Source organism: Convolutriloba macropyga, chromosome 6 (genome assembly GCF_964194025.1).
Source record: "Convolutriloba macropyga chromosome 6, txConMacr16.3, whole genome shotgun sequence".
NCBI lineage: Eukaryota > Metazoa > Xenacoelomorpha > Acoela > Convolutidae > Convolutriloba > Convolutriloba macropyga.
The window spans coordinates 68,687,925-68,713,605 of NC_134473.1; the positions used below are offsets into that span (position 1 = coordinate 68,687,925).

Here is a 25,681-nt window from a genome sequence, read left to right on the forward strand (position 1 = left end):
GAGGATCTATTCTGCCCTTTTGCCTTTTTAACCCCCCTCCCCATATTTCGTGTATAGATCGATATTGCACATGCTTGAGTAGTATACACTTCTCGTTAATAAACTAGGGAGTCTTTCGCTATACCCCCCCCGCGCCTATTGGGAAAATACGCCATATCCGTACTTATAACAACGATATGGGGGGGGGGGGCGGTTCTGTAACTTCGTGTGCGCGGAGATGGTGGGGGGGGGGCTACGGCTATATAGGGAAAGAGCCATTAATTCGGAGCTATCTTTCCGCCATGTGAATCAAATTTTTTGTTTCCACAAGCCTTCTAAACAAGCCTTTTTGAGTTAAAAATGGTCAGTATAACCTAATAAGAGGTGGGATAGGTGGCGAGGCTAATTCAAGTACCAGATAGGATCATAACGGGTCTCTATATAGGATGTGAATTGTTCAATATCGATGTTTAAACTCTGTTCCTGGAAAAGGAAATGATTCTATAAGGTTACATGACAATTTACCCAACGCCAAAATACCCAATGTGCCACAACACCCAATTTATTTCCCACAAAACTTAATATACTAAGTAAATATCCTTTAATAAATAGTAAATTATCTCACTCACAAATAGTTTTTCTGATAATTTTAGCAATAGGGTAAAATATCGGGTATATCTTGGATATTTTGGCGCTGAGTTTTGTCTTGTCACCATTCCACCCATAATCGGTATAATTAATACCCCTCCCCCGTACCCCATAAGAGTGGGAGGTCATACAGAATAGATTTGAAAATCATCCCATGTTTACTTCATTCTGAACAACGATTTCAGACTGAATGAGCGTTTCTTTTGCCTTTTTTCAATTGGAGAGCTTGATGCATTGGTTGGCTCTATTTGTTGTTGACCAGCATTCGTTGAGTCATTCCCAGTGGCTCCTCTGGAGTGGATAACCATTGACTTGGCATCGGGGTCATTTACACACAAAGCGAACATACTCAAGGAGCATGTTTTGTCAAATAATGCACCCAAGTGACTAATTATGATGCAAGACTCACCCGGCCCCTCGCTGGGCGGCACTTCACCCCACAGACTATTAGGATTAGAGTTGGAGGGGTACATGCATCCAAACAACTTTTTTCTTTTTATAATTTTCTCAATATTTAAATCTTATGCTAAATTAAAATTTTATGCTAAGTCAAAAAACCAGATCTTTTTTGTTTGTGACCCTCATCTCAGTGGGTTAATATTAATTGTAATAGTATGAAGCATGTGCTTTAATGCAGCATTAGGAATATCTATAAGCAATGACACATATTTTTTGTACCGAAATCTGCTACATAATTTGTTCCTGATACCATGTAAAACAACTACCAGTCAACATTAACGATACGGCACAATCTAGTTCTGAAATGTTCAATTTTGTTCAATTGTAAAATAGGAAAATAATTTTAGCAAAACCCGGAAGCAATTTTCTATTAGGTGATCCGATTTTTCCGAAGCAATTTTTCTCTAATAAAGCAAGTCTTTTGAAATTAAAAAAAAACGATATTAGCTAAGGTGTGTGTTCGATTATATTTTTGCAGAAAAAATATCTTGTTTTTACTAGATTTAAGGTTTGTCTGGAGATAATAAAGTGCAAAATAGGCGGGTTAATACACTTTTACAGTTAAAAAAGGAGTGGACTTTCTTCTTGAAAAAGTTTAGGCCAAAAGTAGATTAGTTTTTCCTAAGAATTGATACTTACATTACGGAGTTTATGTTGATCAGTAGTTTTGATAAAGCAGAAAGGGCAGCTTAAAATTAAGAAGTTAATTCTGATGTGATTTATATCTAAGATTGATGGCAGTGATATAAATTGAAGCAGGAAAGCTGTACACGAACCAGTTTGCCGTTTTTCGTTTGTTTTGTTGAAATTTTTTCTTCATTGATCATTTAATTTTACACCGTTTCTAGAATTCGTCAAGTTTTGTTTTCTAGTCCAACCAGTCTCGTGTTGTTTGTTTAAAGAAAACTAAAATTGGGATTTTGAAACTTCTTGTTTTCGATGTTTTGTTTTTTAATCTGCTTTTTGATTAGTCTAGGAGAGTATGAATGAAGAAAATGCTGTTTTTTGCCTTTCGCAACAAATGAGCTTTTTTCAATGAGCTTGAATTTCCGAAGGCGTTAGCAAACCTCTATGAAATTTTGGTTTCCTTCTGAAACCGTTTTCCTCTTTTCACACAAAACTGTCTGCTCTAAATTGTTTCAATTGTTGACGGCTGCATCAATTGTTATGCAACTGTGCTTCAGCAACCTGTGCCTATTAATATTGCTTTTTTGTGCTGTAAGTTCAGAACAAATTGAGCTTTGTTTTTTTTGTTCTTGCCTAATTTTCGTATCTGATTTCGGCGTACCCACAAGAAAAACAAATTTATTAAAATAAGTTTTAATGAATCAATTATAAAACTAAAAAAGTCAGCACTCGATGGAATGCTTATGTTTTATCATACAAGACTTTATCGTTTTTTTTTGCGCGTAAACTTTTCAAAGTTAATCAGCTGCTTCATCTTGTCAATTTTTTTTTCAACACCGCTTATGTTCCTCTCTCACTCAATATAGCGTATGCTGAAATATACTAATTCAGGACCCATTTGTTTTAGTTGAACTTATGAAAAAAGAAAGGTTGTTTCTAAACTAATAAGGGTTTTATAGCTTAATATTATGTAGGACTAGACAATGCAATAGTAAGATAACTAGTCATATCCTACTGTGAGAAAAAACCAATTCCTTCATTAAACAGTACCAAAAGCCCCCTCCCCTAAGAAATGGAGGTCACGCCTCATGGAATTGAAAAAAATTCCTAGTCTCTAGATGAGTTATTTCAAAATATTCGAGCGTGTCTTGCGCTTTTTTGCGGGCGGGTAGATGTTTATGATGGGTATGCTGGTTATACACTGGATGGTTTATGCTGGTTTACCATTCAAAAGCGTTCATCGGTTATTCCCCTTGCTTCCTCTGACCTGGATAACTATTGATTGGGCGTCCGGGTAATTTACACACAACGCATACATGCTAAGGTTGCAATTTTGATCAATTAAAGCTCCCAAATGACTAAGTATTATGCAAGAATTATTGGGGTCACCGCTTGGCCCCATATCACCCCATAGACTATCAGGACAGGAGTTGGAGGGGGAGGGGTACAAATATCTAGAAATCACATTTTTACATCTCATTTTGGTAACATTCATTAGAAAATTCACGCCATTTCTCTTCTTCCCCCAAATTTAAACGTATCAAACTGCAACCCCACGCGTGTTTGCTTTTTAGGCATAATGCATAAGGAATGACACATACTTTGCGGGGGGGGGGCATTTAATGCTGGTGAACTACAAGGAAAAAATGTTCCAAAATCTTCTGTGCAAAATGTTTCTAATGCTTTGCAAAACAATTAAGTCAGCATTAACGATACTGGGATAGGAAATAATCCACTTGAAAAATTGGAAAAGGATTTTAGCAGAATCCTGAAGCCAGTTTTCTTTTAGGTTAAAAGTTTGAGGCTTCCAATAAGCTTCACTTAATTTTTTTTAGAATTCTTTAAGGGTTAAGGTCCTTCTTCCAATCTCGTTAGTCGTTTCCGGTTTTAAAACACTGAAATTGGGAATTTGTTGTTCTTTTTGATGTTTCTTTTGATTTTGTGCCGTAATGAGCCCAGGTAGGTTAGATAGCAGTCTTGACCAAAATCGGCAGTTTTTATTTTTTTTTTGTAATTAATACAATTATTAAACATGCCTTTTTCAAAGAATGAAAATAAAATTTAACAGATTTTTTTCATAGTTTTCATAATCTAATCTCGAATGTTAAAAAAAACCAAAAGAAATTTTTTCCTACAAAACTCTAAGATAGGAAAATCAGCTGATATGCGTTTGTCATTTGATGACTTTGTACTCTTGTTTCTGTTCATGGTCAAATTGTTTTCTCTTAGTATCATATCTGCTAGTTTCTTGTTTAAACGGCCAGCCAATTGTTTTAAACACTTAAATAATGATTATCACAAAACTTTTTTTTATTTTTATAGTTTTGAATCAGAGTTTATATAGAATAAATTTGGTGTCAATGGCAACAACGAACTGTTGTTAAATAGTACAATTATCATAATTTAGTTGCTCTTTACTGTTGTTGTTTTTTCTGTGATTGGTTTCAAACGATGTTTTTTCTTTAACTTTTAAAAATTGCATTTCTTTATTTCTCCAATTCACTTCTCAAATTGTTTGATTTAAACTTCAATCTTCGTTAAAATTCAATCCGGAATTGTTTTTTCCTTATTGTAATAGCCTAACTGGTATAGGTATCATCCTTGAGATACTTTTGAGAATACTTTTGTTTAATTTCGGCTACATATTTGCACTCCTGTTAATGATAATGGAACTCAATTTCAAAACTAACCATCGCAGACTATTATTAATCGTTTAAACATTGCGTACATATTTTGTTGAAATAAAGTAACACCACCCAGTATTAGTTGTTTGACCCAAGACCCCTCTGATAAAACCATTTTAGAATTGATGAGACCATACATTGTCCGCAGCCTTAGTTTCCATATGTGTTGGAAGCGGCCATAGCCTCCGTCCAACACATCTTTCAATGACAAAATTGGGTCTGGCTTGATCCAGAGCAGTCTTGGGTCGAGGACCTCATTCTGTATAAGCTACGTTGGTTTTAGGTAAAATTCCTAATACTGTGTCATTGATTTCAGGTATTTTTCCTATAAATATGTTGTTAATTGTGCCTATTATTTTTATAACTGTGTTGTTGATTGTGGCTATTACAGAATGTAGAATTTCAGCAACTCTGGTTGGCGGAAAATTTAAAATACAGGAACTTTATGCGTTCAAATAACGTAAGTTGGGCCATGCCTCGCTTCCCATGGCCCGGCCTCAGCGGTCTGTGTGACTTGAAATGAATCTATCACAACCGAACATCAGGTAATGGTTACGTGACTCTGCTTAAAGTCATTGCGAACTTCTGGCGTTTATCGAGAACAGCGAAGCTGTTCGAGATATTAAGTCAGAATTTCGAAGTGACTTCTGCAGTCACGTAACCATGCTTAAAACACGAAACGCGCGCGTTTTAAAATGACGAAAGTCAACGGAAGACAACTTCTGGCTAAGCAGTAACTTCTGGCATTTTAACTTCTGGCACTGCAGACTTTCGGCATTTTAAAATGTGCACGTGAGTGTTTTAATTCAAATTACCTATTTTTCTGTTTTTGGATTAACAATCCCTGTGGATATTTATGTTAAGGTCTACATCCAGTTTAAAAAAAACGTGGAAGCTTTGTTGAGAGCATTATTGATCAATAATGAGAGCGTTATTGATCAATAAACCAACCAGAAAGCAGTGTTTAGATTTTCATGATTCTGATTGGTCAGCTATCACAACTTCTATATTTTGATGAGGCTACCATTTTCACTTGTTCAACCGTATACGATTTGGCATAACAACCATGTTTTATCATAGGAGCTAGGAATTTCACCCAAAAAATTTAATTTCCAGCCGTGGAGTTTCACGAATGAGACTACGGAGAAACTACTTACGTCGATTAGTTAGCCAATGGGATGGTGGCTTTTTTCCCACATTGCAAGGCGCCCACTAAACTAGATCGGCGTCTTCCACTTTATTGAGCTTATCGGTTTTACGGGGTTAAATTGATCTGCTTTTTCGCTTTTTTGATGTTCGTTGTGACAGTTTTATTTCATATCCCACGGGCCGCTGAAGCACGGCCAAGGCAGTAAACTAGCTTTTTCTCTAATAACAGTGTAAGAAATGCTATAAATTTTGGATCTATTCTGTCCCCCCCCCCCCCCCCCCCCAGTTTAGTGAGCATAAATCTTTTATGACCCCCAGGCGCACGTGCTATTTGCTTACATAGTAAGTACTATATAACATCATATAATTGCAACTGTGGGTCATAAAAAACACTGGGGGGCTGAAACAGAATAGATCCTAAATTTTCAGCGCACGTCTCACATATTTTAAGCGCTTTTCAGAAACTGGTAATTATGGTTTTTGTTTACACGGAGTGTACCCCTCCCTCTTTTCCATGGGCAATCGAATGGACGCAGACCTCCAATGAGGGTTAGATATCGTCAAGTTAGTATCGGATATAACAGCTTGTTGTTTGACAAATCCTATCCACGAATCTGCGGTAGCATTAGCCACTTTGAAGTACTCTGCAACTTTTAGCACTTCTTCATAAGACTGTGGCTCATACAAAATGCCGCTGCTGAAACACTTTATAGGGTCAGGGGAGCTATTCTCTGCAACTCAACCCCCCACCCCCCTCCGGGATTATAATTGACATAGCAAAACCAAAACAATTGGCCAATGAAGATAGCTCTGTAAAAATTAAAAAAACCAAAATTTCGCTTGAAAACGATGAATCACAGCAAAATTTTTTATCAGGATCCTAAACTAGGTGACTGAGTTTGCCGAGCAGTTTCACTTGTCAAAAAAGTGAGAGAAAAATGAACTCTACTGTTTCATAGAATAGAGGACAAAATGCTAGAAGACGAACTAAATATTTTCTGCTGCCTTAATTGGGGCTTTTAACAATTAGGATGTATCAACGCGAAAAAATATTCGAACATAAAATGCCCTCAGGTTGATGTACAGAACAGATTATTCCGAAATGTCTAACACAAAAACACATTGGTATCACTTAATATTTTTGAGCCTGATGGTTTTAATTTCAGCGAGTATTAGGACGTTAACTACCTTCTAACACCTGTATCAATCGAAACATTTTTCAAAATATTTTATCGAAAGATCTTCAAATATCGCTGTTTATGTCATTCTTAAAGCAAAAGCGGGTTTGAAACTGTATGAAACCCATCGACGTATTTCAGTTACACGATTGGTTGCTAATCTCTTTAGAGACCCTTCCGCAATCAAGTGTGATACTAAAAATAAATAAACGTAAGCGAGAGAATATTAAACAATCAGATTCAAGTATTTAAAATACGTGCGGAAATCGTTCAAATTTATGTAGAATGCTCGGAGAAAGTGCAACTAACATAATTTCAATAAATCTAATCAAATAACCTATAATATAAGGCGTGTTTAGACTTAATAATTTTCGGTTTTTTTGCATGATTTTTGAATAGAATGGTGACCGGCTTTGATCTCAAGTAGCATAAACTGACTGATACCAGTCAGATTAGCAAAAAGACTGCCGTCTAAAACACTTGTTGCTATCCACAATGGAATCTCAATACGTTGCTTAATGTTGATTTACAAACACGTTGATTTGGTTAACAGGATTTGTGTCGTTATCTGGAATAATAAAGAATAAACTGAATGGAAAGAGTGATTTGCACTGATGAATACAATTCTTTAAGAAGAATAATTGTCAGTCAGAAACAGAGAAACAGATTGAATTTTAGAAAATTAAATCCTCAACAGCTGCTTTCGCAAAAGTTGGCTAATACTTTGCAAAACCACTCTGGCAATGGGAATGGGGAGAAGTTGATTGTCTTTCATTAATTTTGCTCAAGCATCATAATCAAAATCACGCCAAATGCTGGAAAATGGTATCTTTATTCAATTATGCAATGAATTTTTTTCATTGTTTAAAAAGTAACTATACAAAATTGTACTTCGAAAAAATATCAAAAAACTTGAAAGATTGAAAAGTTAATTGGGATCTTTTCAACAATTGCCCCCCTTTGGTACCTAGTAGAGAATCGCCACCCCTTCTATGCTATACTTTACCATAATATTACTTGGCCTAAAGTTTAGATAGCCGAATATCAGTTTAAGCGCAATTGCTGACCGCTGTTCACGGCCATGCCTCTCACGCACTGTGGGATGCAATCCGGAAATCGCGGGTCGGTTATCGCGGCGAAGCCACGCGCGCCCACCGACCCGCAAGTCGGGAAATTCTTTTCGCTTTGTATTCCAATTCGGCTATTTGCCCTAGCGTGGTGCATTTTATTCTATCCAGTTTAACAGTATATGCATACGTGGAAAGCCTTTAGTCGTCTCTGATTGGTTAATAAGTGGCTCCCTTAAATTCTATTCAAGAATAGACCCCCCTTTTGCAAAGGGGGGGGGGGAATTGTTGAAAAGATCCGTTAATTGTATCACATGGAAGAGCAAACAATGGTAAGTTTTCTGATGAAGACGTTTGCTAAATTGACGTCAATTTAGTTAAATCGGCGTCAATTACTACTCGAAGTTAGGTCGATGCCATTCAAGACATTGTTTCAGTCAAACTTAATTTTTCGTTCAGGCGTTTTCAAAATTTTTATTGCAGTTAAATAGAACCGAGAAACAAAATGAGGATTCAGAGTTCTCTCATTACACATAGTTTAGAGAAGTCTCGTGATCTTACCAAGAACGAAAACTTGATATCAGTGAAGCTTTTTACTCAAACAAAAATCTCAAAAACTGGGAAGTCAATTGTTTTTTTTGCAAAACCAGTTGCAAAATGTTAACTGAACAAAAACAAATTCCTGACTTAAATTCTACAATTATTTGAAACTTGTTCCATTTTCAGGTAAAATAGATTCATAATTCATTTTCTGCAAATGTTAAGACGGCAACGTCAACATTTTGAGTTTTTTTTGGGTAGCAATATTTTACGTTTGAGAAGTTATTTTACGTATTCATTTGTTTCTATATTTTCCTAAAACTAAGTTTAAGGCGAGGTTTTAGGTATAATTTTACCTGCTCTTAAAAGCATTTTGTTTTGAGATCTAGTACAAACCTTCATCTTAAACATGTTAGTATAAATCTTTATCTTCTTTTCAGGCCGCGATATAATTTTAGGTTTGGTAGTAAAAGAGTAGTCAAACGTAATTTAGCTGCGATGAACAGTTGAAAAGTATTGGAGAGTTTGGAAACTTGGGTGGCACAAAAGACAGTAAAAACGATGCTACAAGAACTGCCTTCTTGCAGCATCGTTTACAATTTTTTTGTACCAATTAAGTTTCCAAACTCTCCAACAGTTTTCAACTGTTTTTCGCAACTAAATAACGTTTCATTACTTTTTTTCAGTGGAGTGCACGTTTTTCTCAGAGGAGCCAAATTTCGGAAGCTTTATTCTTATTTTATATTGAGCAAGCAAATGCGTTAAGCAAAACTCAGTATTGTTTAAAAACCATCATCGTTGCCAACTTGAAAAATTGTACTAAAGTGCACACATGTTTGCTAAAGTGATGTCAATTTAGTTCAATTTATTTGAATAGTTAAATTGAGGTCAATTCAATCTACGTTGATGCTGTTCAGGAAATTGGTTCAGTTTTATTTAAATCTTAGTTCAGGCGATTTCCAAATTCCCAATCCAGTTCAATTCCCAATGCAGTTCAATAAAGAGGAACAAAATGGGGATAAATGGTTCTTTTGATAACACTAAGAACGCACGCACAATATCAGCGGAGCTTTTAATCACACAAATCAGAAACTCAAAAACTTTAAAACAAGCCATTGCAGACTTGTTGCAAAATTTAAACTGAAAAAAAATTAAAAAACGGCAGGACCTAATTTCCTCTTTTAATTGAAACTTTATCTGACTTCCAATTAAAACATAAAATTCTTCGCAGTTTCTAACTTATGTTTTCAAAAGCCTCTTCATCAATTTTTGAAGTGCAATGATTATTTTACGTTGTAAAAGTTAATTTAAATGTTTATTCGAGAGTTAAATGAGAAATTTCTCGTATAAATTTGTTTCTATAAATCCTTATAGTAAAACTTAACGACAAGTTTCAGGTTTAAGTCTGCCCATTAATAAGAGCTTTGTTTTGCAATCTCAAACATGTGAACTTAAGAAGCCACCCGGTGATTTACCGGTCTGACAACTTATCAAACCAAGCAGTAAACCTATTTCAATCAAACTAATCGTTCAGCAAACTTTTGATAAAAACAAAGGTTCCGTTTTTGCTGTAAGAAAGCTAATTTGGTAGCAAGAAAACAAAAACGTTAGCTGCAAATAGGAACAACGGTTAAGATTATTTTTTGATTCATTGCAATGCCGCTGAGACTCGGCTTCATTGAGACGAAATAAGAAAATAAAATAAATAAAAAACACGGAAGAAAACCTTATTGAAAACAACGAAAATTTTTTGGAAAATGCCAAAGTTGCTAAACCTGTTAGATATGACGTGGAAGCATGAAATCATTCTTTTAGCTTTGATTAATTCAATGAAGTTCAATCATTTAACATTAGAACACACGTATCACATATTCAACTTTTAGAGCATTCGTGAAAATATATCAAGACAAAACTACTAAAAACAAGTCGAAATTTAACAAAAAAAATTGCTCTTAGAAACCGATTTTTTTCAAATGCTGTTCTATCTTTACAATTTACAATAGGTTAACATGCTTCAAAGCTACTCGTTCTTTCGGTTTTTACTTCAGCGTAATTAGAATTGCCGTTCTCAATCAGTTTTGATTATTCCAACTTCACTTCAAATAGGCGTGAACAGATATTAAAATAGACAACACCGCATTACAAATTAAAATAGTTAATTTTATAAACTAAAAAACAGAGAATGAAAAATCGGAAGAGATAATGACGCAGCCATCAACAACCGACTAGTGTTATACAAATTGATCTCAAAACCCAGTCTCGTGATAATTTGATTGTAGCCAGCTTCTAGCGTGATAGTTCTTCATCATTTTTGCATTTCTCATTACACGTTTAGAAAACGCATTAATAAAGTAAAATCTGCAATGACAACTTTCGCAGTTCAAAGTGTTTGTTTTTGAGGAGTTATTTTGTGTGCCACTCTATCGTGACCACTTCGTCTGACAGCACTATCTATGGTCTGGACAGTCTAATCAGGACCCCATCCAGAGTCTGCACCGTCTGATCAGTGCAATACTTAAGGTCTCGAGAGTCTGATCAGGGCCCGCCCAGAGTCTGGATTGTCTGATCATAGCGTGGTATAGGATCGGGATAGTTGTGTGGTATGAACAAACCGAATAGAGCTCTTTCCTGAGCCTGTACGGTCTGATCAGAACCAAAAAGTCCAGCCGAAAAACGCCCAATACCCTGAAAAAAAGAAGATTTAACCCCCAAGGGGACTGTTTTTTGGGGAGCGCTTCCCAATTTTACTTGAAGAAAGATAAAAGACCACGATAAAAACTTAGTTTTGGTAATTGCTGTCGAATTGAAAAGTTTTTATTCTTTGGACTAAAAATTTTTTTACTGTTGAACCCAAAAACCATATACATAAAATAACGTCGTTTTTCTGAAAATAAAACATTATATCAATGATTACTGAGATACTTAAACAGTTTAAATTGTCAGTCGGGGTAGTGTCATGGTAGTTAAAAGTGTCAAGCCGCAAGATGTTCTTGAGGTTTCTCGAAGCCCGTAAAAAATTAGAGTGTGCGTGCCCTCACGTGCTGTGCCCTTATTAATAGGCTGATAGATTACCAATATGAAAATCAAGGAGACTTGAGGCTCCTTACGGTACTCAACTCCTCAAAGAGCAGGACCCCAGATCGTCTTCGCACCGATGCTCTAGCTTACCTTGGCTTGGAATTCATTCCTCTAAAGGACAGTAGACTAAATACCCAAGGCTCCGGCTAAAGCGTAGGTGCACCCTCTCAGTGCGCGCCCAAAATGGGTCTGCCCCCACCCGTGCGACGCAAATTGGTCTGGCACCCTCAGTGCCCGACTCAAGCCCTCATTGTGCGACAAATCGGTCTGGCACCCCCGTGCGCAACTCAAGCCCTCATTGTGCGACTCAAATCGGTTTGGCACCCCTAGCGTACAATTCAATTTCGCATTGTGCAACTAAAATTGGTCTGGCACCCCCAGTGCACAGCTCAAGTTCGCATTGTACAATTAAAATTGGTCTGGCACCCCCAGTGCACAACTCAAGTCCCCATTGTGCGATTCAAATCAGTCTGGCACCCCCAGTGCACAACTCAAGTCCCCATTGTGCGACTAAAATTGGTGTGGCACCCACAGTGCACAACTCAAGTCGCCATTGTGCGACTGAAATCGGTCTGGCACCCCCAGTGTACAGCTCAAGTTCGCATTGTTCAACTAAAATTGTTCTGTCACCCCCAGTGCCCGACTCAAGCCCTCATTGTGCTACTCAAATTGGTCTGGCACCCCCAGTGCACAACTCAAGTTCGCATTGTTCAACTAAAATTGTTCTGTCACCCCCAGTGCCCGACTCAAGCCCTCATTGTGCTACTCAAATTGGTCTGGCACCCCCAAAGCACAACTCAAGTTCGCATTGTTCAACTAAAATTGTTCTGTCACCCCCAGTGCCCGACTCAAGCCCTCATTGTGCTACTCAAATTGGTCTGGAACCCCCAGTGCACAACTCATGTCCCCATTGTACGACTAAAATTGGTCCGGCACCCCCAGTGCCCGACTCAAGCGCTCATTGTGCGACTCAAATTGGTCTGGCACCCCCAGTGCACAACTCATGTCCCCATTGTACGACTAAAATTGGTCCGGCACCCCCAGTGCCCGACTCAAGCGCTCATTGTGCGACTCAAATTGGTCTGGCACCCCCAGTGCACAACTCATGTCCCCATTGTACGACTAAAATTGGTCCGGCACCCCCAGTGCCCGACTCAAGCGCTCATTGTGCAACTTAAATTGGTCTGGCACCCGCAGTGCTTGACTCAAGTCCCCATTGTTTGGCTGAAATCAGTCTGACAACACCAGTGCGCCGCGACTTAAGTCTAACTGATCAGAACGGAACAAAATTTGATCTGGATGGTATAATCGGAGATAACTTGGGTCGCGCACCTCGTCCTGGGTAAATTTAAGACGATGTATAAACAAATTTAAACAGAAGTCCGAATAACGTTGAAACAAAACACTCAAAAACAGGCTGTTTGCAACGCCGGAACAGGTGCGACTAACGAGCTGTGAATATAGATACCAAAAAGTACAGAATTGAGTCTATGTCGCTTAAAAAACTACCATTAAAAACTTCTCAGCTATAAACACTGTTTCAAGCCTGTTCAATTTTACTCTACAGAAGCGTTTTTTAGTGACTTTCCTCAGATGAAACATAAGCATTAAAGGATCTATTCTAGTTTGGCCGCAGCGGCTTAGTTGGCTTATGAATTCTACGCCCTTCAGGCTCATGTTATAGTTTTTTATTCAGTAACCGTTATATAGCAATACATAATTCGTAAGTTGGGAGAAATCACGTCGTATGCGCAAATGCTGTTAGTAAAAGAGAGAAGTCATTCAAAATTATTCGAGGTTTTCAGTTTTCCTTGGTTAAAAAAATGTAAAACGAAAACAGCGTGAGGAAACAATTGACAAGAATCACTATTCAAAAGTTGTCATCGAATAAAGAAAAAACTAGACAGGGAAATAACTCAAAATGGATAGAAACGGTCACGAAACTCACAAAACTTTTAAGTTGTCGCTGGTGCACAAGTATCGCTAGCACGAAAGCGATGTATTGCTCAAAAACCGTTTCGTCATTCTATTTAAAAATTATCAAAAATATGTCACGTTGGAAACTCAATTTTTTCACTCCACTTACTGTTTAGACAAGACCAAAATCACAAATCAAACTTGTTTTCAACGATGACCACAGATTGTACACGTACACAAATGTGTACACAGATTTGAAGAAGAAATGGCCGCAAGGTTACCCCAAAATGGTTTCAAAAGTATCTTTGATAAAAAAAAACTGCTTCAAATATTATGTAAGCTACAATAGGCTGATATTTGGCTTTGTAGTAATTCATCTACGAAAGAACTGTAATCAATTGCTTGGATCAATCGAACTCAAACAATAGGCAGGCCAATTGATCCCTATTGTAGTCGGATAGAGGGTACGATGTCAACAACGACCTCGAAGTGATGGTATTAAAAGATTATTACAAAAATCAGGCGTCAAAAAATTTATTTGAAAAATCAAAGTGTCTGACGAAAAATCGATCAAGCAAAAAAGCATTTAACATAAAACTGCTGAATAAAAAGCATTCAACATAAAACTGAAGAATTGCTCTTGAACGACAGGCGAGGTAACTTAATTCAGGGGCTGTAGCCTAGCTCAAGGCGTGACTGACTACTCAAATGACTGGCGTATGGGATCCTGCTTAACAGTCACACAATTAAAAAATAAGACAGTAAATATCTATTAAACTAAAAGTTGGCTCCTAACAGTGTTGCACAATAAAACATACCAGAATACCGAAAAAAAGCCCCCATCATTGATTCCCAGTAACCCAATTGGGATAAATAAAAAACAATAAATAGATTATTTTCAGAAAAATTGATCAAAGAGTGCACTTTCTTAAGTAGATTTTGTGGTAAAGTGTTCCTTAAAGAGAGGGTACAATGAATAGAGTTATTAGCACTAAGCTTTAGACCTGGTAAACAAGAGTTTTTAAAACAAAAATAACGGTCAATTAAAGCTCGGCATAATGATTTAAGCTCCGTTTTTGATTGCGTATTTCAATAAAGATTCTATTTGTTTAAAACAGAATCACTATCGAAGCTGGGTAAAGTAGAAAGTTCATTTGAAGAAATAGAAAATAGCAATGCCGCAAAATTTCCAAAACGACCCAAAATAGGGAGCTGACCACACTAGCCAAAGATACCAAATTAAAATAGAATTAATAGTTTTCAGTATACTGTTCTGCCATCCCTTTCATTCACAGATTGAAAAAATGCAGTGTTTTTCAATAATTAATCAATTAATTATCAAATAAATTGTTTTTGAACTACAATTAGGCCTTTTTCTGTCTTAAACAACTCACAAGAGCAAACAACTGAAAATTTAGTAAAGATTACTCCCATTACAATGGTCGATTTCGAATTGTATTGAGAAGTTTTTACAGTTTGTATTGCAGGTATCCACTAATATTGAAAAGCAACTCGCATTTATATTTTCATAGTCGAGATAATTAAAAAAGCGTTATCCAAACAAATTTTCTCTAGCACGTTAGCTGCTCAAAATCCACAACACCAACCATTTAGCACACGACGGTACAAAGAGATAATAATTTCAAAAATAATAAAAGAAACTTTTACTCAACTGTCTGCATAAGAATCTTTATGCAGTAGCAATTATTTTTTTTTCGATATGAATTTTCTCACAGTTAAAAAAGAATTTCAACTAATTACTCTCAAAAAAGAAATAAAAAATATTCTTAACAGAATAACGATGGTTTTCATACCTCCTTTAATCTGCAAATGATCCATTACCAAAAATTATCTATGGAATCTTTATCGTTATAAATAAAATAACGCTGGAAACTAAATTTTGACCAAAAAACTGAACAGATGAAAACGATGAAAATGAAATTGATATAAAAATGTATAAATTTTGTCAGAAAGTTTTCCACAAAAATTGAAAAAACATCTCCCACCTTTCCTTAACCTATAAAATTGATTACGCTTTTACCAAAAGCAGGAAACGAGAAACACGGAAATTTAAAAGGAAGATCATTTGAGCAATTTTAGGCAATAGACAATCAAAATGAACTTTTCTTGCCACTCAATCCAATCTGAACACAGAAAACCTGAAATGATTTTCAAAACTGACAATTAAAATATTGAGAAATTAATTTAGAATTTATTAGATTGAGTCTAATAGCAATCCAAAATGTTCGAACTGTCTGAAAACAAAGTGAGAACGTGGATTGATGAAGCATAATGGAACAACATCAATAAAAAACATAGCTTGGTAAATATGCAGTCTCAGGAAAATGAAAAAAGCGAAAATTCCTTTCTTTTCATTAGATGCTAAGATGTTATATTTATAATAATCTGGTTAATAATCTGCATACCTTATTGCACATTCTATTAGCTGCTCTCAAAGCCTTCAATTAGAGTGGTAAACAATCAGTTAACGTCATCTCCAATTTACCTTGCTCATATAAAGGTGGAAATTGACGTCAATCACGCAATTCAGCCGAAAATGCTTAAATTAATCAACAAAAGGCAGACTAAGTGATCCTGACGTCAAATGGTCGTAAACATATTGGCGACGAAATAAAAAATAACCGGAAGTGCCCTGGGGCATACCGAGCAGTCGGAGCTTCTCCAGCATAATCTTAATTGTAGCCGCATGTAATATCATTAGTCTTTAAACGTTTCTTTACCAGACCAGATTTGTTTAACACCCTTGTCAAAACAAGAGATTTAAGCATTAACATCACTGAAACCTCTCAAAATAAAAACAAACATAGCCGGCAGATTGCCGGAATAGCTGCGAAATAGACTTGCGTGCCGTAAAATACAGATGGAAAAAGATACAGAAGTGAGTTGATAATAGTTATCGCAGCCGCCTATAAAACTTAAGTTTATTTCAAAGGAGGTTGTTTTTGGGTGCAAAAAAAGTTTCCCTGTCGCGTCTCGAACCTGCGATCTCCGGATTAACAGCCAGTTGCCTTAACCACTCGGCTGTCGGACCATACAATCTGTTTTCTAACAATCAACTTTGTTTTAGGAACAGATTCTATTTCTGAATAACCGCAATTTAGGTCACGCAGAAAGCGTGAAATCAAGCGTGAAAAAGCCATTTAAGCAGTGACGAGACAGAATGTTCTAGAACAAATGTAAAACGAAAATAAAGCGTCAGACGACGAAACAAAAAAAAACCAAGAGCACCGCAATATAGCTACGCTCAGCTTACAGCTTCGCAGCTATAATTACATCATTCAGAATCCATACTAAAACTTTGCATTGAAATAAAACATAGGAAATAATTGAAATATATCTGGTGACGTTAAAAAATAGCCGAATTCAGGACAGACAATTGCTGATAGGCTAAAAAAAACTCACCGGGCACATTAACATGAAATAACTAATGTTAATGGTATGAAATGTTCAATGAACACTGCGAGCAAAAAGATACATAGTGAACGCATGTAATTCTGTCATTTAATAGGAACGAATTTTTGAAAAGAACTAAAAGATAGGACAAAACAGAAAAATTGTTTCGGCGTCCCAGCAATTAATACAGAAAAGATATATTTCTCTCTTTCGCTATTGTAATATAATAATTGATCATGAAAGCGACAAAGAAAACAGACAAACAACAGAGCCAGGGAAATCGATCACTACCACACAACAAAGCCCCATAAATATTTTAAGAAAAAGTATGTCAGAACTTTTAACACTAACTCAAAAAAGCAACTGAAAACAAAGAAAAGATGAAAAAGAGGCTTGTATCATTTAATTTTTAACGACTGGTAAAGCAGAGCAAATATATTTCTAACTACCAGGAAATAGATGGAATGATACATGCTACAATTTAAGATACACGCTACAAAACTACTTCATAATTTTTTTAGCTAACAATCAAAATGAGAAAATGAAGTAGAAAAACAGGGACAATTCCTAATTTAGCACTTGATGCTTAGAAAACATAGCCACCCTCTTCTGCTGTCCAACAAACGCTGAAAACAGTTCAGTTTCAGACAATAAAATAATTTGCATAAAAATAAATTTAATTTGTCGAAGATTCGTCAAAAATTTACTTATGAAACAAAATTTCACTAACAAAAAAACAGAATGTAAAAATAATTCAATTATTATAAACACAATACGAAAATCTCAGCACGGCGGACAGAAAAATGTCTATACAATAAAAAAACTGGAAAATATTCGACAAAAAACAACCAAAATCGGGACTAAAATGTATAAACATGCATAAACAGAAACATAAAAAGAAAACCTGCACGTTGAAAAGGGCCTTTAATTCATTAACTATCAAACAAAAGTTCCCATAAATATTGATTTTTTGAAAAAAACTGCTCGGACCTTAAAAAAGCTTAATGAAAAAAAAATCCCAAAGGATGAGAAATACGTACCATTTTGCAATTGAAAATCTTTATTAGGCTCTCAAAACTGGTTTTAATTTCAGAGTGTTACCTGTTAATTCAACATCAATTAGAATTTGTTTTCACAAAGAACTTAACTACAAGCAAAAGATTGAGCACCAAATAAATGGAAAGACGCCCAAAAATCGCGATCTATATGCGTCATTCAATCAAAACACTCGCAATGTCCAAAAGTTATTCACTGAGTGCAGCGCATGATTAAAAACTTCTCGCTCGGAAAAAAGGTCAAACGGAAAATTTCGTTTCGTTTCTGCATAATAAAAGGAGTACTTCCGGTTATAAAATACCTAAAGGAATACACCTCTCTATGTCGTAAAAATCCACTCAGCGGCTATTAAAAACGAGCCAACGCAAAAGTTTTGAAAATGCTGCATGTGATCGATATTTAGCTCGCTAAGCGATAACACTTTTCCACGCCTAATTTTCTCGCTTTCTCAAAAATATGGCATAAGTGATGTCGCTTTCTTTTCTCTGCGATTCATCAATTTGACCTGAACACTTAACTTCTTGTTTTCAACTCTCCGAATAAAGACGCTTCAAAAATACTCCTCCTTCGAGTCGTAAAAAGACAGTGCCCTGAGACTATTCAAATTTATAAGTTCACATCAAGGTCAACTGCTTAAAATTTGAATGTTGAGCAGCTTATATCATCAAAATTAAGAGGTCACATGGGAAAAGTCAATCGAAGTGAAAACTTTGTATCAGACACAAACTACAGTAATTGCAACCAGTTGTATTTGAGAAATTTATTGTTAAACGCTGGTTATTAGCCGCAAGTTCGCCTGAATTCGCATTAACTCTCATTAAATACTGAGTAAGCAGATTAACTACAATCCGAAGGGACAGCATGTTTCATTTTTGCATTACAAACCTTTCCGTTCTGCAGTATTCTAAAGCAGCCCCAATATCTCCAACTTCCACTCGACTGCGATGGAAGCATCTACCGTCCACTCCAGGCACTTTGTTATAATGGATCGGACAAAACCCAACACACGTTTCAACATGAATCAATAAAACCCACAGCCACGTAACGAAAAAGATGGACCAATTCATTCTATCGTCCTCTTCTGTTTGTTTAACAATGTCATTTGTAAACACAGAGCACCATTAGAAATTCGAATGCTCTCTACTTCAGCAAAGGCTTCCTTAGTATACCAGCTAAAGTTAAGATATATAGCTGAATGAAAATAGGCCAGTAATGTAGTAAAGAAAGAACACCTTAGATTCCCAGATGCGATTATTGGCTCAATTCAACAAGAACAGAATTACAGTCGCGTTTTCATGCTAGGTTCCATTAATCTAGCTTTAACATACAATATAGCCATCACGTAAAACTTTACTTTTCTAGTTGACCATTGAAAACTTTAAAGCACCATGTAAAGTCGATTCAATTTGAATAAATTCTCTTTGAGAAATCATCTTCAACATTTGGCTTTTGGGGTGCTAATTAGATAAAGAAAAGCAATAATTGCTCAGAAAATACGGCAGAATGGCTTATGGCCAGCTTGACCCAAATGGCCAGAACCGGAAGCAAACAGCCGATTGCTATATTGATTTTATATATATTTCTATATCTTATATATTTCAATGCTGATTGATATATATTTCTTGCCAAACGTAATCCAAAACCTGGAAAGATTCTTCTTCATCCTCAAGTACCGTCTTAAAAGACACCATCCCAAAAGAGTTCGTGTTATCGATTTGGTCAACCATTTTACAGAAATTTAGAACTAATATTGACCTCATTGACCAATTACACACACAATAACAAAAAGATATAGTAAACGGTTTGATCTGTTCCTAACGCTAGGGCAAAAATAAGAAAACTAGGTTTTCAATTTCAACAGTCTAATCAACACAAAACTATTACTATCTTCAACAATAACGATTTGAACTTAAACCGACTAACGTCGGACGCATTGCTCTCGAACGACTGCGGGGGCGATGTAATTTTGAGAGGGTACAGGCCACAGAAACTTCTATGGGTGCAAAAATTTCAGACAAGATTGGGGGTCGAACCAGCGCTCTCCAGGATTGAAGTCACTCCCATTACCCGCTGTGCTACACGTACCATGTTCGGTGATCCCTCACAATCACTTTTATTTAGCAACAGACTTAATTTCCGAATACGAGCAATTTCAATCACAGAACATTCAAAGAAGTCAGAAAAGAAAAGCCACCCGAGACGTAAAATTGACGGAACGTTCTAGAAGAAAACGTTCAAACAACAATTTTGCATAAAAAAGACCAACACGTTTACAATAATTGCTCAAAACTTTGTTCGAGAGCAATTAATAACAGTCTATATTGTCCACAATTAACCAAGTTTATTTGATATAACCTTAAAAAGAAATCAGTTTGCGAATTACTTAATCTTCCTGATTTGTTCAATTTGTTTCCTCCAAAACTCGGGTGGATAAGTTTTGATGGCTGGGTCGTCGTGTATCACAACAGCAGGCAAATGACCCGAGTAGGCAAAATTCTGTGAGATTTTCTCTTGGAATGAGTCAGCAATGTAGCAGCAGAGATAAGTTGTAATAATCCTGTGTCCTGAAACATCAGTTCTCACAGTCGTAAAACGATCAAATCAGAGCATAAAGAAAAGTGTCATTTTGGTATTCTCAGACATCAGGTTAATCAGATTTCATGACGAAACTTTTCAGAAAAACATACATTTGTTCTCGCTTAAGATAATTGTAGCCAAAAAAAAATAAAATTGCGAGTCTACTTCATAGGAGCCGGGATATGACAGCGAATTTGCGCCCTGAAAGATCCATGCCCTGAAAAGTACACAAACAAGGTACTCAAAGAGGAAAGTGGCTTTTTGAGACACACTTTAATTCTAAGATCTTATCATGGGATACAGCTCGCATAAACACGCCAGCACCTCCAAAAACCTAACTAAACCACCAAGCATTTTACGGTTTATACAAATTTTACTTTCAGGGGCCTTGCGTTAAAATCAAGATCTTATAAGTATATCTTTCTCAGATACGCGATTAGAAGCAGTCAAATCAAAGTCATTAGATGAGGCAAAAATGAATTAAAACAAAACAAGCGTTATTACCCTGACCCAGAATTTAAAAACATACCCGGCAGATTGCCGGAAAATAGCCGCCGTTGATTCCCATAACTCTATTGGGATAGAAAGAAAAGAAAATATCAACAAAAATTGACAAAAACATTTTCAAGTGCGATTTACTTTGATGTCATTTCGTAGTGGAACATACTCCTGTCTCTGTGAGAGGCTACAGGGCCTAGTATCAATACCAATAAGCATTATAGATAGTAACTAAAACTTATGAGAACAAAGTTCAAGTACCGGGCATCTAAAAAATGGGCTTTATGGGTTTATCCCGTTTCTATTTCTGACTTTGATTTTTTTAATACTGACTGTGTTCATTTTGAATTGCTTTGCTGAGCAGCTGCTGTTTAAAAGGACTTTTAGCAGAATGACAGAAGAGAGAAACTAGCCTAGAGAAGTCGAAAAGATTTCACGCAAAATGTCGAAAAAGCGGCAAAATGGGTAAAGCAAAAAAAAAGTTCGACGAAGTAAAAAAAAACATAGCAGGACAAGTCCTGACGTACAATTCAAAAACAAAATGGGCCGTTAATCAACATCTAACCACTCTTGACAACAGGAATATTGGCGAAGTGAGTGCAATTAAGTAAAAGCTCGTATGAAAGAAACATGGGGATCATACGCAGATAGAGATCTCGATTATGAATAATTGCTACTCATCTTTTTTATCATCAAAAGTAGAAAAAAGCAGCTTGCTCTAAGATAATAGGTAACTATACTATCGAGCATTTCTTTGATTCTGAGACTAAAACTGCCTTCTCTGAATATTTCTGCCTTGAGTTATTTCATGTTTCGTTTTTGATCAAGGTTTCACGTCAAAGTGTATCTTTGTCTACACAAATAAAAAACGAATTAGACGAGTTCAAGCCGCTAGAAGAGCAGCGCAACTCGCAGATCCATTTACAAACATACCCGGCAGATTGCCGGAAAATAGCCGCCGTTGATTCCAATAAGCATGATTGGGATTGAACGAATAGAATATATTGAAAAAAAATTTTTGTACAAAAATATTTTTTAAGTCCGATTTATTTTGATGGCATTTCGTAGTTGAACATACTTCTGTTTCTTAGAGAGAGGCTACAGGGGCTACTATCAACACCAATAAGCATTAGAGGTGGTAACTAAGACTTATAGGAACGACGTTCAAATAGCGGGCATCTAAAATTGGGCTTTATGGGTTTATCCCGTTTCTATTTCTGACTTCAATTTTTATACCGACTCTGTTCATTTTGAATTGCTTTGCTTAGCAACTGATGTTCAAATTCACTTTTAGCAGAATGAGAGAAGAGAGAAACTAGCCTAGAGAAGTCAAAAAGATTTCACGCAAAATGTCGAAAAAGCGGCAAAATGGTAAAGCGAAAAAAAGTTTGACGAAGTAAAAAAAAATACGAGCGCAATAATAGCCGGCTGATAAGATGAGGGCGGCTATTAAAAATAGTTTATGAAGTGCAAGAATTGCTGCTTTCTATCTACCTCAGGATGCTGCTCCGCTAAGTCAGCACAACAAAACACGAGGCCAAAATTCAACTGAACTTTCATGACTTTGGTTAACAGAATGCCATATATAACATTTCAACTACATTTCGCTAGAGAAGACAAAATCACGTCAGTGAGCCAACTTAGTTCGAATTGGTTCTGCCTATAAAGACTTTTTCTAATTTGCGCAAGCAGATGGATTTTAATTAAAAAATCTTTCATTTTGACGGTCAGTGCAGGTAGACGTTCAGACGTCACCTTGCTCATCGCCATCACTAGAAAAAGCCAGCAGTTCCAAAACACTGACTGAATTACGGAGTCCTTCTTATACGGTTTGAACTGATTATAATTTCAGCTACTCTCTTATTTGAGTAAGGATCAGGACTTCAATAATGTATCTTTTAACTCAAACGTACTTAAAGGTAGCCAAAACAAGGCGGCTAAAGATTAATATATTACTCAAAAAAAGAGGAAAAACAACTCAATTTGCTTTCAAATAGAAGAAAGACTGCTACAAAAGGCTCATCGCCAGCAGTAGAAAGACACCAACAATTCTATAAAACTGACTAAACTACCGAACTTTCTGCAATACCAACAAATCCTGCCTTCAAAGCCACTACAAGCAGCAAAAACGAAAAGTACGCAAATTTACTACACTGCCACAGAAACTAAAATTACAATAAACACTCAATTACATTCATTATGGCCTAATAAACAACGTACAAACAAGCGCCACAACAGGAGTCTTGACGAAGTGACAGCAATTGAGTACAAAGAATCGTATAACAGACCACCAGCATTAGATTAAACGCAGGCAGAAAATCAGATCAATATTTGCTACTCTATGTTCTTGTATCTAATGACTAGAAGTAGGAACAGAGCCGCTAGCTCTACGAGATAACGACTAAATAATCTATTTTTTCTTAAATTCTGATTGACTCTGCCCTCAATTAGTTCTTCCTGTTTTTGTTTTGATCAACCATTCTTGTCCAAATATATCTTTGAATACAGAAGTGCAAACAAAATTACACGAGTCGACGCCGCTATAAGATAATTGCAACCCACAGATCAAATTATAAAATAATTTCACAAAATAAAAGTAAAAGGCTGAGTGTTAACCCAAATTGCACAAAACTTTCAATTTTTTTGATAAACAGAAATCAGTGTAAATATAACACTTCAAGTATGTTATGGCTCGGTAGGGAATAAAAAATAAATTGAGAAAATGCGCCAAATAAGCAAAATAATTCTGGGATCTTTTTACTTTTGCGTAAAGATATGGCTTTAAAAGAACATCTTTTGCTTAATTCATGAGCAGCTAGAAGCTGACAAATGAAAGCAACAAGAGAAAAATTAAAGCAGGTTTTAGTATCCTGCCTCAACCGCCAAAACTAAAAATTTCAAATACGTAATGGGTCGTTAAACAACATTCAATCACTCTTGACAACAGGAATTTTGGCGAAATCAGAGCAACTAAGTAAAAGGGACCGTATAACAGAGAAACATGGGATCATACGCAGATAAAAAATCGATTATGAATAATTTTTTATCATCAGAAGTAGAAAAAAGCAGCTCGCTCTAAGAGAATAGGTAACTTTACTATCAAGCTTTTCTTTGACTCTTCGACTAAAAATGCCTTCTCTGATTATTTCTGCCTTGAGCTTTTTCATGTTGTGGTTTTGATCAAGATTTCACTTCAAAGTGTATCTTTGTCTACACAAATACAAAAATAAGTCCTGTCCAAGCCGCTAGAAGAGCAGTGCAACTCGCAGATCTATTTACAAAAACAATTTGATGAAGTGCAAGTTATGCTGCCGTCTGTCTAACTCAAGATGCTGCTCCGCTTAGTCAGCTGAACAAAACAGGAAGCCAAAATTCAACGAAATTTTCATGACTTTGGTTAACAGAATGCCGTATATAACATTTCAAGTACATTACGGATCGCTAAAAAAATCAAGCCAGTTTTGAAACACAGCAACAGATTTTAAAAACACAAATACATTATGGCTCACTGAACCATACACAATCAAGACCGAAAATGGCTACTGGCAAAGTGACAGCAAATAAGTACAAAGGATAGAATAAAAGACAACCAAAATGAGGTTATAAGAAGGGAGCCATAAAAAATTGCCACTCTATATTCTTGCTATACTATAATCTCTGAAAGTAGAAGCAGAGCCGCTAGATCTAAAAAATTTTTGACTAAACCAACCAGCTTTTCTTGGACTTAGATTAACTTTGCCTACAATTAGTTTGTCTTGTTTTGATTTTGATTAAGATTTCACATTAGAGTATATCTTTGTATACACAAGTCCAAATAGAATTAGACGAAGATAAGTGCAATCCGCAGATCCAATTATAAAAAGATTTGCTGAAAAACAAGTAAAGGGCTGTTGAACCAACAAGTGTGTTGAACTATACTTTCACTCAGTTTGTTAAAGAGAAATCAGTTAAACATAATAACACTTCAAGTATATTATGGCTTCAAGTAAATTATTTCAGAAATTTGACGCTTAATTCATCTGTTTAACTCAGTCGCTGTGAGACTGAGAAGTTGCCTCATGAAGGCCACCACGTGAAGCAAAAAAGTAGGTTTTATTACACTGACTCGTACCAGGCAGGAGGACTAAGGGAGAAGTTACAGCAATCAAATACAAAGAAACATTAAATAAACAACATGGCACTACACGCAGAAACTAAGACAAAGAATTGCAACGCACCATTCTGATAATCAAATAAGAACGCTGCAGCTAGCTGTAAAAATGTGACCCTTCTAACAAGATTTTCTATGACTCGGATCAACTCTACCATCAGTGAGTTTTTTCCTGTTTTGGTTTTAATCAATCTCTCAGGGTAAAGGATAAATTTCTAAAGAAAAGTCCAGAGAGATTTAGACCGGCCCACACCGCTAGAAGATTAGTGCAACTTGCGGATCCATTACCAAAATCGAATTCAAAGAAAGGCCAGTTATGTTGCCTTCAGTCTAACTCTCGATGCTGATGCACTAAGTCAACAATCCAAATGAAAATGCCAAAACAAACTTAATTTTCATTACTTTGGTAAACAGAATTTAGTATACATTCCTATTTCAAGTACATTAAGATCCACTAGACAATATAAAATCACTCCAGACAAGGGGCATCAGAAAAATTTGACTCAGTTTAACCACATAGAGCAATGTTCCGTGAAACATTAAAAATGCAGTAAAGGACTTTATTACCTGTAGCAACTTAAGATCACGATGTAAAGAGTAAAGATTAGCAGAACAATAGCGTTACAAAATGTGTAAAAGTAACTGATTCTTTCTTATTGT

At 36.1% G+C, this 25,681-nt stretch overlaps 2 protein-coding genes across 2 annotated transcripts in view; both read right to left on the minus strand.

Moving 5' to 3' along the window:
- Nucleotides 1-433: 433 nt before the first annotated feature.
- LOC142341157 (uncharacterized) lies at nucleotides 434-19,007 on the minus strand. Its single transcript, XM_075392052.1, has 3 exons — nucleotides 18,682-19,007; nucleotides 6,052-6,243; nucleotides 434-1,071 (listed from the first exon to the last, which is right to left on the minus strand). The coding sequence occupies exons 1-3, from the start codon at nucleotides 18,861-18,863 to the stop codon at nucleotides 786-788; spliced, it is 660 nt and encodes a 219-aa protein (XP_075248167.1). The 5' UTR covers nucleotides 18,864-19,007; the 3' UTR covers nucleotides 434-785.
- A 1,028-nt stretch (nucleotides 19,008-20,035) lies between these two features.
- Nucleotides 20,036-25,681, minus strand: part of LOC142341158 (PC-esterase domain-containing protein 1B-like) — a 68,907-nt gene continuing 63,261 nt past the window's right edge. Inside the window, exon 4 of the mRNA XM_075392053.1 lies at nucleotides 20,036-20,360. Coding sequence (XP_075248168.1) covers nucleotides 20,176-20,360 — 185 coding nt within the window. The 3' untranslated portion in view covers nucleotides 20,036-20,175. The remainder of the gene's footprint in view (nucleotides 20,361-25,681) is intronic.

Excerpts from the sequence above, each read along its gene's own strand:
- LOC142341157 (XM_075392052.1), bottom strand. The coding sequence starts at position 18,863 with ATGAATTGGTCCATCTTTTTCGTTACGTGGCTGTGGGTTTTATTGATT. Across the intron at positions 6,244-18,681 it reads GAATACTGCAGAACGGAAAG|CAGCGGCATTTTGTATGAGC; the intron begins GTTTGTAATGCA and ends AAAGTGTTTCAG. Across the intron at positions 1,072-6,051 it reads CGATTGCCCATGGAAAAGAG|TCTGTGGGGTGAAGTGCCGC; the intron begins GGAGGGGTACAC and ends TAATCCTAATAG.